The sequence below is a fragment of the Somniosus microcephalus genome, chromosome 26 (genome assembly GCF_052327205.1).
Source record: "Somniosus microcephalus isolate GS21.2 chromosome 26, FLI_Smic_1.0, whole genome shotgun sequence".
Lineage (NCBI taxonomy): Eukaryota > Metazoa > Chordata > Chondrichthyes > Squaliformes > Somniosidae > Somniosus > Somniosus microcephalus.
The window spans coordinates 9,190,257-9,204,576 of record NC_141012.1 but is presented as its reverse complement, the minus strand read 5'-3'; the positions used below and the strand labels follow the sequence as shown (position 1 = coordinate 9,204,576).

Sequence of the window (14,320 nt, the reverse complement as noted above, 5' to 3'; positions counted from 1 at the left end):
ATGTATTAATAAAGTACACACCCACCATTATAATAATGTTCTGTTTACTGATGATTATAAATAGATTGTGCTGCAGTGTCAGCTCAGTGGGCAGCACCCTCGCCTCCGAGTCAGACTGGCTGTGGGTTCAAGTCCCACTCCAGAGACTTGATCACAAAAATCTAGGCTGACACTCCAGTGTAGTGCTGAGGGAGCGCCGCACTGTAGATTAAACCGAGGAACCGTCTGCTCTCTCAGGCGGACGTAAACGATCCCATGGCACTATTTCGAAGAAGAGCAGGGGAGTTATCCCCGGTGTCCTGGGCCAATATTTATCCCTCAATCAACATCACCAAAACAGATTGTCTGATCATTATCACATCGCTGTTTGTGGGAGCTTGCTGTGCGCAAATTGGCTGCCGCGTTTCCTACATTACAACAGTGACTACACTTCAAAAAGTACTTCATTGGCTGTAAAGCACTTTGGCACGTCCTGAAGTCAGTCTTTCTTTCTATTTCCACCCACTCGGCCCCCAGATGCCTTGTTGAAGCTCAGTGAGAAAGTCATTTTAAAAGATTGCCCAAACGGGAAGCTAATTATCACATACTTTTATCACATTTGACAATCTCTTCTCGAGCCTGTTCGCTGTTTCCACTGCAGATTGCCAAGGTCTTCACAGCATATCGTGTAGTTGTCTTCCCACCAGCCTGAAACACAAACAAACCAAACTGTGGATGTGCACACAGTGGGAGTCAAGCAAGCAGATGAACAAAAGTTTGAATAATCATCTTTCTTTTTCTTTGCCCCAATTCCCAATTTATCCTCTCCACGCCCAACCCACTTCCCTACCACATTAAAGATGTCCGTTCTCGCTGAGGTATGATTCCACAAGCACCAGCACTTCTTTGGTACCGTGCCCAAGTGTTTATTATTCAAGTGTGAGCCTGGTTAGTGTCAGCAGGCTATTGAACGGCAGAGGCATCATTGCCAAATATTCAGTTGATCCACTCAAGAGTTTGGAGGCTCTTTTCTGGTCTCACCCGATGGCCACACACAATATGCCCCCAGCTGGAGGTCACTGGGCAGCAATGGAGGGGCACTGAGACCACTGATTTGTCAAAACATAAGAAATAGGAGCAGGAATAGGCCACTTGGCCCCTGGAGCCTGCTCCGTTCAGAAAGATCGAACCCGATAACTGATTCATTTACTTCTCGTTTAAAGTGTTATTTACTTCTTTTTTCATTTAAACTCGTGTCCCATTGCCAGGAAAAAAAAACATGCCCAGCTGAAGAAAAATTAAGTCACTGATACGGTCTAGGAGCTAATGGGCCTGAAATTGCGATCGGAGGCTTCCCAAGGGCGGATGCCTCCGACCTGTAAAAAAATAATCTACGAATGTACCTGGTGGCCCGGGAGGCTTTGCGATCCTGGGCCTCTCCGGGTCCGCGCGGGCAGAGCCCCACCTATCCCAGGGCGCATGCGGTTCGCAAGCGCCCCTGGGATTACGTGGGCCGGCCCAACCAATAAAAGAAGGGAATCCCCATTCATACTTATGGGAGTTCTGTACGTACGGAACTCCGATAAGTACGAATGGGGATCACTTAAAAAAAACACTAACACATTAATTAATTTTTTTAAATTACATATTTAAAATTAATTAAAATGCCATTTAATTAAATATTTAAATGAAAATTTTATTTGTTGAAATTTTTTAAATATGTTTTAAAGGGGCTAAAAATAAATTTACCTTATTGGACAGGGTTTTTAATGTATAATTGAGTGATAAAATTTTATTTTTCTATTTTTTTAAACTCTTATGCTAGTAAAAGCAGGCCTTACGCCTGCTTTTACTAGGCGTAAGAATTTCACAGGCATTTAGCGGGCGGAAGTTGTGCAAACAGCGCAACTCTCCACCCGCGGAGGCCCATCTCCCGGGGATGCGGAGGAGGATTCTTGACAGATCGCAAGTTCCTGGTTTTAGGGCATGCGCTTCACCTGCCTAAACCTGGAACTTGCACGGCCCCTACGGGCATGTGCGCACCTCGTACGCACCCGTAGGGGTCGCAAAATACAGCCCAATGTCTTTTATATAGAATCATGGAATGATGCACACAGAAAGAGGCCATTCGGCCCATCTTGCCAGTGCCTGTTTGGTAGAGCTATCCAATTAATCCCACTTTCCCCATATCCCTGTAAATTCTTTCCCTTCAAATATTTATCCAATTCTCTTTTGAAAGTTACCATTGAATCTGCTTCCACCGCCCTTTCAGACAGCGCGTTCCAAATCACAACAACCCGCTGCGTAAAAAAATGTTTCCTCATGTCGCCTCTGGTTCTTTTGCCAATCACCTTAAATCTGTGTCCTCTGATTACCGACATTTCTGCCACTGGAAACAGTTTCTCCTTATTTACTCTATCAAAACCGTACGGCATGTATATGTAAAAAGCCGATTTATACCATGTACTGAAGTTTCGATGTACATCGGTGTTTCTTACCTTTATAAATCGGAGCATTTTCTTCACCATCCCGGCTTTCACTACCTTTTCCACTGCTTCATCAGACTGAGGGAGCAAGTGACTCAAAAGCCCTGTTGTTCGCTGAAAAATGACAAAAATGACCAACTCTCAAAGTAGCAAGTAGTGTGAAGCAGAGGATTCAGTAGCAACACGTTAGACCACTCTCTTAAACCACCCAGATTGACCTCTCATTGTGAGTTCCTGTTGGTGCATCTGCTTCCAATTAGTGAGTGAAACGCTGCAGTAATTAGATCAGGAATAGATGGTACTCACTGTGAGAATCCCACCATCTACGCTGCCAAGCAGGGAGATGCACCTTTCTGTAATAGCTGGAGCTTTGACCTAAAACACATGGAGAGAAAGTAAGGAAGGAAAAGCTAGAGATCATGGACAGGTGATTTATTTACAATCTTTACCCCATTTCTAAATGTTCTTATACAGATCCCTTTACTCCTTCCATCCCTTTCAGCACTGCAGTCGGCGGCGGCAGGATACGCGGCGGCAAGGCTATAAAAGGCGGCTGAGACCAGGTAGGCCTGAGTGGCAGCAAACACGGCAGCGAGGCTATAAAAGGCGGCTGAGACTAGGTAGGCCTCAGAGCGGCGGCGGCGGGAAACGCAGCGGCGAGGCTATAAAAGGCGGCTGAGACCAGGTAGGCCTCAGAGCAGCAGCGGCGGGAAACGCGGCGGCGAGGCTATAAAAGGCAGCTGAGACCAGGTAGGCCTCAGAGCGGCAGCGCGAAACACGGCGGCGAGGCCATAAAAGGTGGCTGAGACCAGGTAGGCCTCAGAGCGGCAGCGGCGGCGGCGGGAAACGCGGCGGCGAGGCCATAAAAGGCGGCTGAGGCCAGGTAGGCTTACCAATCTCAAAGAGGGAGAGAAGTAAAAAGTAATCGAAGTGTGACGTCACCAGAAAGCAGGTAAGTGATTGGCTGGTGAGTATTTCTCTCTTTTTTAAACTTTAACTCTGTGATTTATACTTTCTAAGCTCTCTGTGGTGTAGCGGGGACTGTTGGTAAACCAGGGCCCTTAAATATATCATTTATCTGTAATGTAATTGGTGGGATTGATTTGTTTAATTTAATTTGAATTAATTAAAGGGTAAGTCATGGCAGGACAGCCCGGTGCCGTGGTATGCTCCTCCTGCGCTATGTGGGAACTCAGGGACACTTCCTCTGTCCCTGACAACCATGTGTGCAGGAAGTGTATCAAGCTGCAGCTACTGACAGACCGCATTGCGGCACTGGAGCTGCGATTGGGTACATACTGGACCATTCGTGATGCTGAGGACGTTGTGAATAGCACGTTTAATCAGTTGGTCACACCGCAGGTAAAGGTGGCACAGGCAGCCAGCTCTCGCCGCCAGCTCTCGCCGCTCGCTCCCGCAACCGGAGCGAGGTGCTCGGTGAGTCGGGCAGAGGCAGGGTCGGCCGGCAGCTCTTCGACGGGAAGGAATTCCGACTGGGAGGAGGGGAGCCGAGCATGGCAGCCAGAGGCCGAACCGTGAGAGGGAGAAGCAGGCCCGGGCCGTCGGACCGTGGAGCCGGCGACAGTGAGGAGGAGGCCGCGGCGACCGGAGCATTCACATCCTGACGATGTGTTCGGCAAGTCGGGCGGAGGCAGCGCAGCGCAACGAGCAGCAGCAGCAGCCACGACGACCCGCTGCAGCACGTCGGCCGGCAGCTCCATGGCGGGAAGCTCGCAGTCCGACTGGGAGGAGGGGAGCCAGGTATGGCGGCCAGAGGTCAGATCGTGAGCGGGAAAGCAGGCCACCACTTGGAGCCGGCAACAGTGAGGAGGAGGCCGCGGTGACGAGGAGGATGGAGCGGCTGAGGGACATCGTGCTCCCACTGCCACGGGAAGCCATTGTATTGACTTTCTGAACGCGGCGCTGTATGAATAGCTGACGCGTCCCTACGGGGAGTAAGCATTCCATTGTAATTGTACTTGTACTGGTTACATATGACAAATAAAAAATTGAATTGAGAAAGGGAACAGGTGACCAACAGGCAGAGTAGTAGGCGCAGGCAGGTAGTGCAGGAGTCCCCTGTGTTCATCCCCCTCTCAAACAGATATACCGCTTTGGATACTGATGGGGGGGGATGGCTTACCAGGGGAAGGCAGCAGCAGCCAACTTCCTGGCATCAGGGGTGGTTCTGCTGCACAGGACGGGAGGAAAAAGAGGGGGAGAGCTATAGTAATAGGGGATTCTATTGTAAGGGGAATAGATAGGCGTTTCTGCGGCCGCAAACGAGACTCCAGGATGGTGTGTTGCCTCCCTAGTGCAAGGGTCAAGATGTCTCAGAGCGGCTGCAGAACATTTTGGAAGGGGAGGGTGAACAGCCAGTTGTCGTGGTGCATATAGGTACCAACAATATAGGTAAAAACCGGGATGAGGTCCTAAAAGCTGAATATAGGGAGTTAGGAGGTAAATTAAAATATAGGACCTCAAAGGTAGTAATCTCAGGATTGCTACCAGTGCCACATGCTAGTCAGAGTAGAAATAGAAGGATATTTCAGATGAATATGTGGCTAGAGGAATGGTGCAACGGGGAGGGATTCAAATTCCTGGGACATTGGAACCGGTTCTGGGGGAGGTGGGACCAGTACAAAACGGACGGTTTGCACCTGGGGAGGGCCGGGACCGATGTCCTAGGGGGAGTGTTTGCTAATGCTCTGGGGGAGGGTTTAAACTAAAATGGCAGGGGGTTGGGAATCTGAGCGGGGAGACAGAGGAAAGGGAAACAAGGAAAAGCAAAAGACAGGAAGGAGAAAAACAAAAGTGGCAGGCAGAGAAATTCTAAAAGATCTAAGAGCGTTAAAAAAACAAGCCTGAAGGCTTTGTGTCTTAATGCGAGGAGCATTCGTAATGAGGTGGATGAATTAGCTGCGCAAATAGAGGTAAACGCATATGATATGATTGGGATTACGGAAACATGGCTCCAGGGTGGCCAAGGCTGGGAACTCAACATCCAGGGGTATTCAATATTCAGGAAAGATAGGCAAAAAGGAAAAGGAGGTGGGGTAGCATTGCTGGTTAAAGAGGGGATTAACACAATTGAAAGGAAGGATATTAGCTCTGATGATGTGGAATCTGTATGGGTAGAACTGAGAAATACCAAGGGGCAGGAAACGTTAGTGGGAGTGGTATATAGACCTCCAAACAGTAAAGCGGAGGTCGGGGATGGCATTAAACGGGAAATTAGAGAAGCGTGCAATAAAGGCACAGCAGTTATCATGGGTGACTTTAATCTACATATAGATTGGGCTAACCAAATTAGTAACAATACTGTGGAGGAGGAATTCCTGGAGTGTATACGGGATGGTTTCCTGGACCAATATGTCGAGGAACCAACTAGAGATCAGGCCATCTTAGACTGGGTATTATGTAATGAGAAAGGATTAATTAGCAATCTTGTTGTGCAAGGCCCCTTGGGTCAGAGCGATCATAATATGATAGAATTCTTCATTAAGACGGAGAGTGAAATAGTTGACTCAGAGACTAGGGTCCTGAATTTAAATAAAGGAGAATACGATGGTATGAGGTGCGAGTTGGGTAGGATTGATTGGAGAATGTCACTCAAAGGGTTGACGGTGGATGGGCAATGGCAAACATTCAAAGATCGCATGGATGAACTACAGAATTTGTTCATCCCAGTTTGGCATAAAAATAAAACAAAAAAGGTGACTCAACCATGGCTAACAAAGGAAATTAGGGATAGCATAAGATCCAAGGAGAGGACATATAAATTGGCCAGAAAAAGCAGTAAACCTGAGGATTGGGAGCAGTTTAGGATTCAACAAAGGAGGACAAAGGGATTAATTAAGAGGGGGAAAATAGAGTATGAGAGTAAGCTTTCAGGGAACATAAAAACTGACTGTAAAAGCTTTTAAAGATATGTGAAGAGAAAAAGATTGGTGAAGTCAAGCGTAGGTCCCTTGCAGTCAGAATCAGGGGAATTTATAATGGGGAACAAAGAAATGGAAGACCAATTAAATACATACTTTGGTTCTGTCTTCACAAAGGAGGGCACAAATAACCTCCCAAAGATGTCGGGGAACATAGGGTCTAATGAAAGGGAGGAACTGATAGAAATCAGTATTTGTAGGGAAATGGTGTTAGGAAAATTGATGGGATTGAGGGACGATAAATCCCCAGGGCCTGATAATCTACATCCTAGGGTACTTAAGGAAGTGGCCCTAGAAATAGTAGATGCATTGCTGGTCATCTTCCAAAATTCGATAGACTCTGGCACAGTACCCATGGATTGGCGGGTAGCTAATGTTACCCCACTGTTCAAAAAGGGTGGTAGAGAGAAAACGGGAAATTACAGACTGACATCGGTTGTGGGGAAAATGCTAGAGTCCATTATAAAGGATGTAATAGCAGAGCACTTGGAAAAAAGTGACCGGATCGGACAAAGTCAACATGGATTTACAAAAGGTAAATCGTGCTTGACTAATCTACTGGAATTTTTTGAGGATGTAACTGGTAAAATAGATGAGGGAGAGCTTTCGATAAGGTCCCGCATAAGAGATTAGCGTGTAAAATTAAGGCACATTGGATTGGGGGCAAGGTATTGACTTGGATAGAGAACTGGTTGGCAGACAGAAAGCAAAGAGTTGGAATAAACGGCTCTTTTTCCGAGTGGCAGGCAGTGACTAGTGGGGTACCGCAGGGATCGGTCCTTGGACCCCAGCTATTCACAATATATATTAATGATCTGGACGAGGGAACTAGATGTAATGGGGTAGATTTTGCCGAACCTGTCGGGAAGAAGGCGGGACTTCCGCTTTCGGGTTTTTGACCCGCCTACTTCAACATCCGGCCAATCCATGCGGTTTTCCCTTGATTGACCTTGTTGAGCCCGCCCAGCAGGCCAATTAAGGACCACCCGGCAACAGGTGACGTCACAGACTGCAATTTCATCTGTCAAGAGTGCTTGACAGATGAAATATCAGCGTTTCACAGCTGTTTGAAGCTGTGAAACACTGACACTCTGAGTTCTGACATGAGTCATTCTACGCAGACTCAGTTAGAACTCTTACCGGCACTCAAATCTGTCACTTTTGACAGATCGCAGCCGTTCAGCTTTAAGTTCCGGCTGAGTGATGCAGCTCCCGACGGCTACAGGAAGAAAGGCTGTTAAGGTAAGTACAGGTAAGTAAAAGTTCTTTACACACTTTAGACACACCAAACACACTTACCTTTGCACTCATGCACCCATCACTCACCTGAGCGCCGACATCGCGACCCCTCCAACTCCTTCAACCCGATGGCCCGCCTGCTCAACCTGGCGTGGTTTGGAGCCGTCGGGAAACCCACACGAAACCCCTCAAAATAGGGATTGGCTAAAAACTGCCTGTTAACTACCTGTTAACAGGCAGTTAATTGGCACTAATCCCTTCCCGCCTGGTTTCGGCGGGTCCCAGTGCGGGGCGGGTACCCGCTGCCCCTGAAACTTACGTGGGGCGGGGTTTTGGGCGGGATGGTGTCGGGACCCCCCCGAATTCGGGATTTTCCCCCCCTACACGCCTGAAACCCCGCCTGACGGCTGCCCGATCTCCAAGTTTGCAGACGACACAAAGCTGGGTGGGCATGTGTGCTGTGAGGAGGATGCCGAGAAACTCCAGGATGATTTGGACAGGTTGGGTGATTGGGCAGAAGCATGGCAGATGCAATATAATGTGGATAAATGTGAGGTTATCCACTTTGGTGTCAAAAACAGGAAGGCAGATTATTATCTGAATGGCAATAGATTGGGAGAAGGGGAAGTGCAACGCGACCTGGGCGTCCTTGTGCACCAGTCGCTGAAAGTAAGCATGCAGGTGCAGCAGGCGGTTAAGAAGGCAAATGGTATGTTGGCCTTCGTAGCGAGAGGGTTTGAGTACAGGAACAAGGATGTCTTGCTGCAGTTGTACAGGGCCTTGGTGAGACCACATCTTGAGTATTGTGTGCAGTTTTGGTCGCCTTATCTGAGGAAGGATGTTCTTGCCATGGAAGGAGTGCAGCGAAGATTCACCAGGCTGATACCTGGGATGGCAGGAATGACGTATGAGGAGAGATTGGGTCGATTGGGCTTGTATTCGCTGGAGTTTAGAAGAATGAGAGGAGATCTCATCGAAACTTATAAAATTCTAACAGGACTAGACAAACTAGATGCTGGAAGGATGTTCCCGATGGTCGGGGAGTCCAGAACCAGGGGTCACAGTCTAAGGATAAGGTAAGCCATTTAGGACAGAGATGAAGAGGAATTTCTTCACCCAGAGAGTGGTGAACCTGTGGAGTTCTCTGCCAAAGAAGGCAGTAGATGCCAATTCATTAAATATATTCAAGAAGGAGTTGGATATATTTCTTAAGGCTAAAGGGATCAAGGGATATGGAGAGAAGGCAGGGACCGGGTACTGAATTTGGATGATCAGCCATGATCTCATTGAATGGCGGAGCAGGCTCGAGGGGCCGAATGGCCTACTCCTGCTCCTATCTTCTATGTTTCTATGTTTCAGTCACATTCCCACACCGCAAATATAAGTGAGTGCTTTATATTTTACATAATTTAAAAAATTAAATTGAAGGGTACACTTAAGAGGACTTAATTTAGTCAGTTCTGTCCCTTCACAATTAGTGCCTTAGTCAATGCACGGTAATGTATTACAGATTTTTCATTCAGTGCTAATTATGCCAAAAGTAGGGCTTGCTGTCAAAATAATCACTCTGCAATAAGTGGTTTATAGCTGGTAGCATTGCTGCAGGCAGAACAGTTTTACCTAATATCTTTAAAGAAGATTCCATCCCCAATGATTCAAAGAAACCAGGGAGGGGCCAGCATCCCATTCCCACTTTATGCAGAATTAGCTAGTCTCAGCGGGCCAAAATGTCTCAAGGACAGGAAGGTTCTCATTCCTGGTTGCTGTCCAGTGAGTCTTGCGGCAAAGTGCATGTGTGAATATCTGCTGCAGACAGGATCAGGATCGATCATGATGCCCTATATGGGTGAATAGCCTGCCACGACTAACTACCCAGACCCACACATGAAATCAAGTGGAAAGTCGAACACTTGGATTAAAAACGGTCCATAATTCATTTCTTGTAAAAGTACCGGGTTGAGCGGGGGGGAAGAGATGAGGATTTTTTTTCTGCACAGCGAGTTATGATGATCTGGAATGCGCTGCCTGAAAGGGCGGTGGAAGCAGATTCAATGGTAACTTTCAAAAGGGAATTGTATAAATACTTGAAGGGGAAAACATTACAGGGCTATGGGGAAAGAGCAGGGGGGAATGGAATGAATTGGATAGCTCTACCAAAGAGCCGGCACAGTCGCAATGGGCCACATGGCCTCCTTCTGTGCTGGATCATTCTATGATTCTAGGAATTGTACTCCAGCATGAGGCACTGCCTTTAGAGGGAAAGTGGGAAAATGTTTTGAAAACAGTATCTAAAGGTGAGCTCTTGCTGTCCTTGTCCTTAATTTCCTACCTGGATGGCACCGCATTGTTCTATGGATAAGTTTACCATCAGGCCTAGGAGAGCGTACAGGCTTTCCCTGTACTCCGCCTCGGTTGACACACCCTCATCCTGTGCAAATGGAGAGACATTATTATTAAAAGTTGGGTGACCATCGAGTATTTGAGACATAACAGCCTCAATTCTACACATAAAACACAGGCTTAGAAATCAATGGGATGTAATGACATTGCCATTTGAAACCTCAGATGATGTCGTGTAAGCAGTTAAATTAAGCAGAAATACTAAGGTAGTTTGGTCCAAGTAAAGACCACTTTGACCACCCAGCCCATAACCTTCCACTATCTCAATCGTGAACTTTCAACCCATACCCCCAATCCACGATTTCTTAACTTTCTTCCAACTCCTATGAGAATCAAACAGATTTTATTAGTATTTTTTTAACCCTCAATCCCTTTTCTGTAACCCACCGCTGCCGTGGCACAATTAAACTTTAACAGTAGGAGAATGGGACATGGGTTGAAACTGATGAAAATTTAAAACTGATGTCAGGAAATTCTTCTTCATGCAGAGAGTGATCAACACCTGGATTGGACGTCTAGACAAAGTGATGGAAGCAAGATCCCCTGGAATCATCAATGAGACTTTTGGATGATGTAATTGGAGAGGGGTAAATTTCTTCTGGGTGGGTGGACTAAGAGGACCCTCTTCATTCATATCAATCTTGTGTGCTTGTGTTCCAATAAGCTATCCCATCTGAACCCACAACCTGTTTGTATGCTAACAGGATAATTTCACCAATTGTTCAGATTACACACATTTATGCTGATTATAGCCCAATTTAGAAAGAACTTGACTTGATATAGCACCTTTCATGTCCTCAGAACCCCCAAAAATGCTTCACAGCCAAAGAAGTACTTTTTGAAGAGTAGTCACTGTTGTAACATTGGCAAACGCAGCAGCCAATTTGCGCACAGCAAGGTCCCACAAACAGAAACAAGATAAATGACCAGATAATCTGTTTTATGGTGGTGTTGGTTGAAGGACTAATGTTGGCCAGGATACCGGGAGAACGCCCCTGCTCTTCTTCGAATAGTGTCATGGAATCTTTTACATCCACCTGAGAGGGCAGATGGGGCCTCGGTTTAACGACTCGTCCAAAAGACAGCCCCTCAGTTCGAAACTGTGTCAATCTCGATTATGGTTTAGAAATTGACGCATCCATTATGCGCCTCATGAGGCTGGCGACAGGACCATGCAAAATTGGTCCGCCGGTCTCATTAGGATAGTACCGGCGAGCTGCAAGAGTCAGTAGTGGCTCCAGAGGCAGCTCGACAATCGGGAGTGGGGGTGGGGGGGGGGGGGGGGGGGTAGAGGCGCAAATGGGGGTAGGCACAAACGGGGGCGGGGAAGTAAGAACGGGCAAATGGGACTTCTGCGGATGAGTCCAGGGCAGGAGGCAATCTGGAGGGAGCAAGCAAGTCGCTGGCAGCTCCACATTAAAGGTAAGTAAAAAAAAACTTTAAACTTGTCTTTTGAACAGCAGCCTCCAGCAGTCCCTTTAAAGACTGCTGGCTTGGCTGCTCCGCACTTGAGAAAACAGACTGAAAAATTGTAAAATTACAGGAAACTTTCTGGTATCCGGCACTGATGGGACCGAGCTGGTGCCGGCCCATCAAAACTGCCGGAGAAACCAGCGCTAATGTTAAAACATACGGAGCTTCTGAGCTCTGTCTGAAGCAACAAACCCTGTTGCTTAGCAACAGCTTCAAAACAGTCAGCGCAGCTTGCAAGCGTCTCTGTAGCTAAGCAACAGCTTCAGCTAGACGCTTGCAGAGCCACGACTGGAGAAAAAAAGCAACGAGAAGTAAAAAAACTTATCTGAACCGACTCTTGAATTTTGCCGGTGGATAGAGTGTTCCGGACATTTAACCTCCGTTTAACCGAAAGTTTCCTGTACTTTGCGACAGACTTTGCATGTTAGGCTCATTGGGGGCCTCATGCCAATTTCAGGCGGGTGTGCTGGACAACTACAGGGCACCCTAACCAACATGGCGTGCGGCGCACGTCCGGTGCAGAATGAGCATGCAATATTGGGTCCTGCAACGCCCGTTTGTCACCCGAATAAAATGAGCACTGCGTAATCAAACCATCTGACTCAGAGACAAGAGAGCATCACTGAGCCAAGGCTGACACTTGTCACCTAATTCCTATAAACTATGCAGCCACCTGTCACACAATTCCTGTTATTCCAACAAGGTTAATAATGAAAAGCAGTTACAAATAAAGACAGTATGAAATACGTCACATTTCTGACTGCTTTCCATATGATGAGAAATAAACATGAAACAGAAAGTTATTATAAATCTTTCAGTCAATGCCTGAATCTTTCAGTCAATGCCTGATAACAAGAAAAGTTGTTTGTCATAAAAGAGAGGTACTCACTAAATAGGAATCAGCGTCATTAGTTAATATCCTAAATGGACACAGGAAATTGCTAACTCAAGATAAAAGTGAAAGCACCATTATGAAAACTCAAGTTTTTCCACATTCTCAGGAAACTTACGATAGCAATTAGGCACGATTCCCAGAATTCTTCTCTTCCTGCTACTTGCCTATAAATTGGCTTGTCAGATGCTAAGCTCCCTATGACTGAAATGCACTGCGGAAAGATCTGCTTATTCGTCAACTTCAAGTTTTTCTGCAACAAATATCAAACCAGCAAAAATAAAACATGTATTAGAAACAGTAAAGTGAATAGTTGAAGCATGTATACTGAGAACTTACTAACAGCACCAGATCCCCTGAGGTACTGGCCCAGAAATTCGGGTCGGGGGCTTCCCGCGGGTGCAAGCCCCCAACCTGCACTTACCTAGCGCGCCGGCCGTTGAGCTGTGGGCCCGCGTGGGATTCCGATCCGGGGCCTCCTCCAACTGCCGGTGTGCAGTGCTCACGTATCCCAGGGGCGCAGTTAGTTTGAAGCGTCCCCTGGGATCACGTGGGCCATGGAGAGCCAATCGTAGCAGGGAATCTCCATTCATAAATTTGACAGGAAGACCTGTCAAATCTATGAATAGAGATCAGCCCCAAAACATAACTAAAACTTCAAATACATTTTTAAAAAAACATCACATTTTTAAAATACAGGAAACTTTGTGTTATCCGGAGGCTAAATGTCCGGCAAGCTCGAGCCACCGGCAAAAATCAGGAGCCGTTTTGTTAGGTTTTTTTTCTTCTTGTGGCTTTTTTTTCAACAGTCAGGCTCTGGAAAGTCTCTCTGAAGCTGTTGCTAAGCTACAGAGACGCTTCCAAGGTACGGGCAGACTGTTTAGAAGCTGTTGCTAAGCAACAGTGTTACATACAGTGTTTGTTGTCAGATACGGAGATGAAAAGCTCCGTATGCTTCAACATTAACGCTGGTGTGTCCGGCAGTTTTGAGGGAACGGCAACAGCTCGGTCCCGTCGGTGCCGGATAGCACAAAGTTTCCTGTAACTATAAATTACATAAAATAACTATTTTAAACAATAATTTAAAATTTTGAAAAAATTAATTACAGTTTTTAACGGGGCTAAAAATAAACTTACTTTCTTTAAAGTATTTAAAAATAATAAACCTGTGGAAAAAAAATTTTTAATTTTACTTAATTCACCACTTACCTTGTTGAAAGCAGGCCTTGCGACTGCTTTTTAAACGCGCAGCTGCTGGAGACTTACCCTCCCGGAGAAACCTGTAAAAAAAATCGGAAGTTCCAGGCGTCGCGCTGCCTCTCTAGCGCACGCGTTTGACCCTCAAACCCCTTCCTTCAAGGGAACGGAAGTTCCAGTTTCCAGCGCATGCGCAGTACATGCACGAAACCGGCACTTTCGTTGGCCTTACACGTGAGTACCCAGCGCGTACTCACCCGTGGGGACCCGAATTTCTGGCCATTATAAAGGTAATGTTCAAATACACACAGAAATATACACACACACACACACAAAGTTAAGTGACTGGTGAATATGTGGGAAGCCTCAGTATGAATTCCTTACCAAGAGGATTTCAAATGATGGTAACACATGGAACGCAAAAACATTTCGACAATGCTTTTTAAACCTAATGGGGAAAAAAGTGAAGGTGTTATTGCCATAAAAACCCTTATGCTAAAATCACAAAAATGTTCACCATTTTAGAAAACAAAATTTCATATATATGCCAGCAACACCTTTCAATATGGGATTTTAGGCCCAGTCATAGGCTTTTAATAGTCCCAATTTATCAGCCAAAGCACAGTGTTGAGGAATCATGACTGACATCACTTCAGAAGAAGCATCCGATTAATATTACGTTCTTTGGGGGAGAAATTCGGTTGCTTTGCGCC

The 14,320-nt window shown here is 46.4% G+C and overlaps 1 protein-coding gene across 2 annotated transcripts in view; it reads right to left on the bottom strand.

The window, feature by feature from the left end:
* Positions 1–14,320, bottom strand: part of ttc12 (tetratricopeptide repeat domain 12) — a 62,821-nt gene that overhangs the window by 7,955 nt on the left and 40,546 nt on the right. For both annotated transcript variants that reach the window (XM_085967793.1, XM_085967795.1), the window contains 6 exons: positions 13,992–14,055; positions 12,529–12,663; positions 9,975–10,073; positions 2,772–2,840; positions 2,478–2,579; positions 588–687 (listed from right to left, as the gene is read on the bottom strand). In XM_085967793.1, coding sequence (XP_085823919.1) covers positions 588–687; positions 2,478–2,579; positions 2,772–2,840; positions 9,975–10,073; positions 12,529–12,663; positions 13,992–14,055 — 569 coding nt within the window. The remainder of the gene's footprint in view (positions 1–587; positions 688–2,477; positions 2,580–2,771; positions 2,841–9,974; positions 10,074–12,528; positions 12,664–13,991; positions 14,056–14,320) is intronic.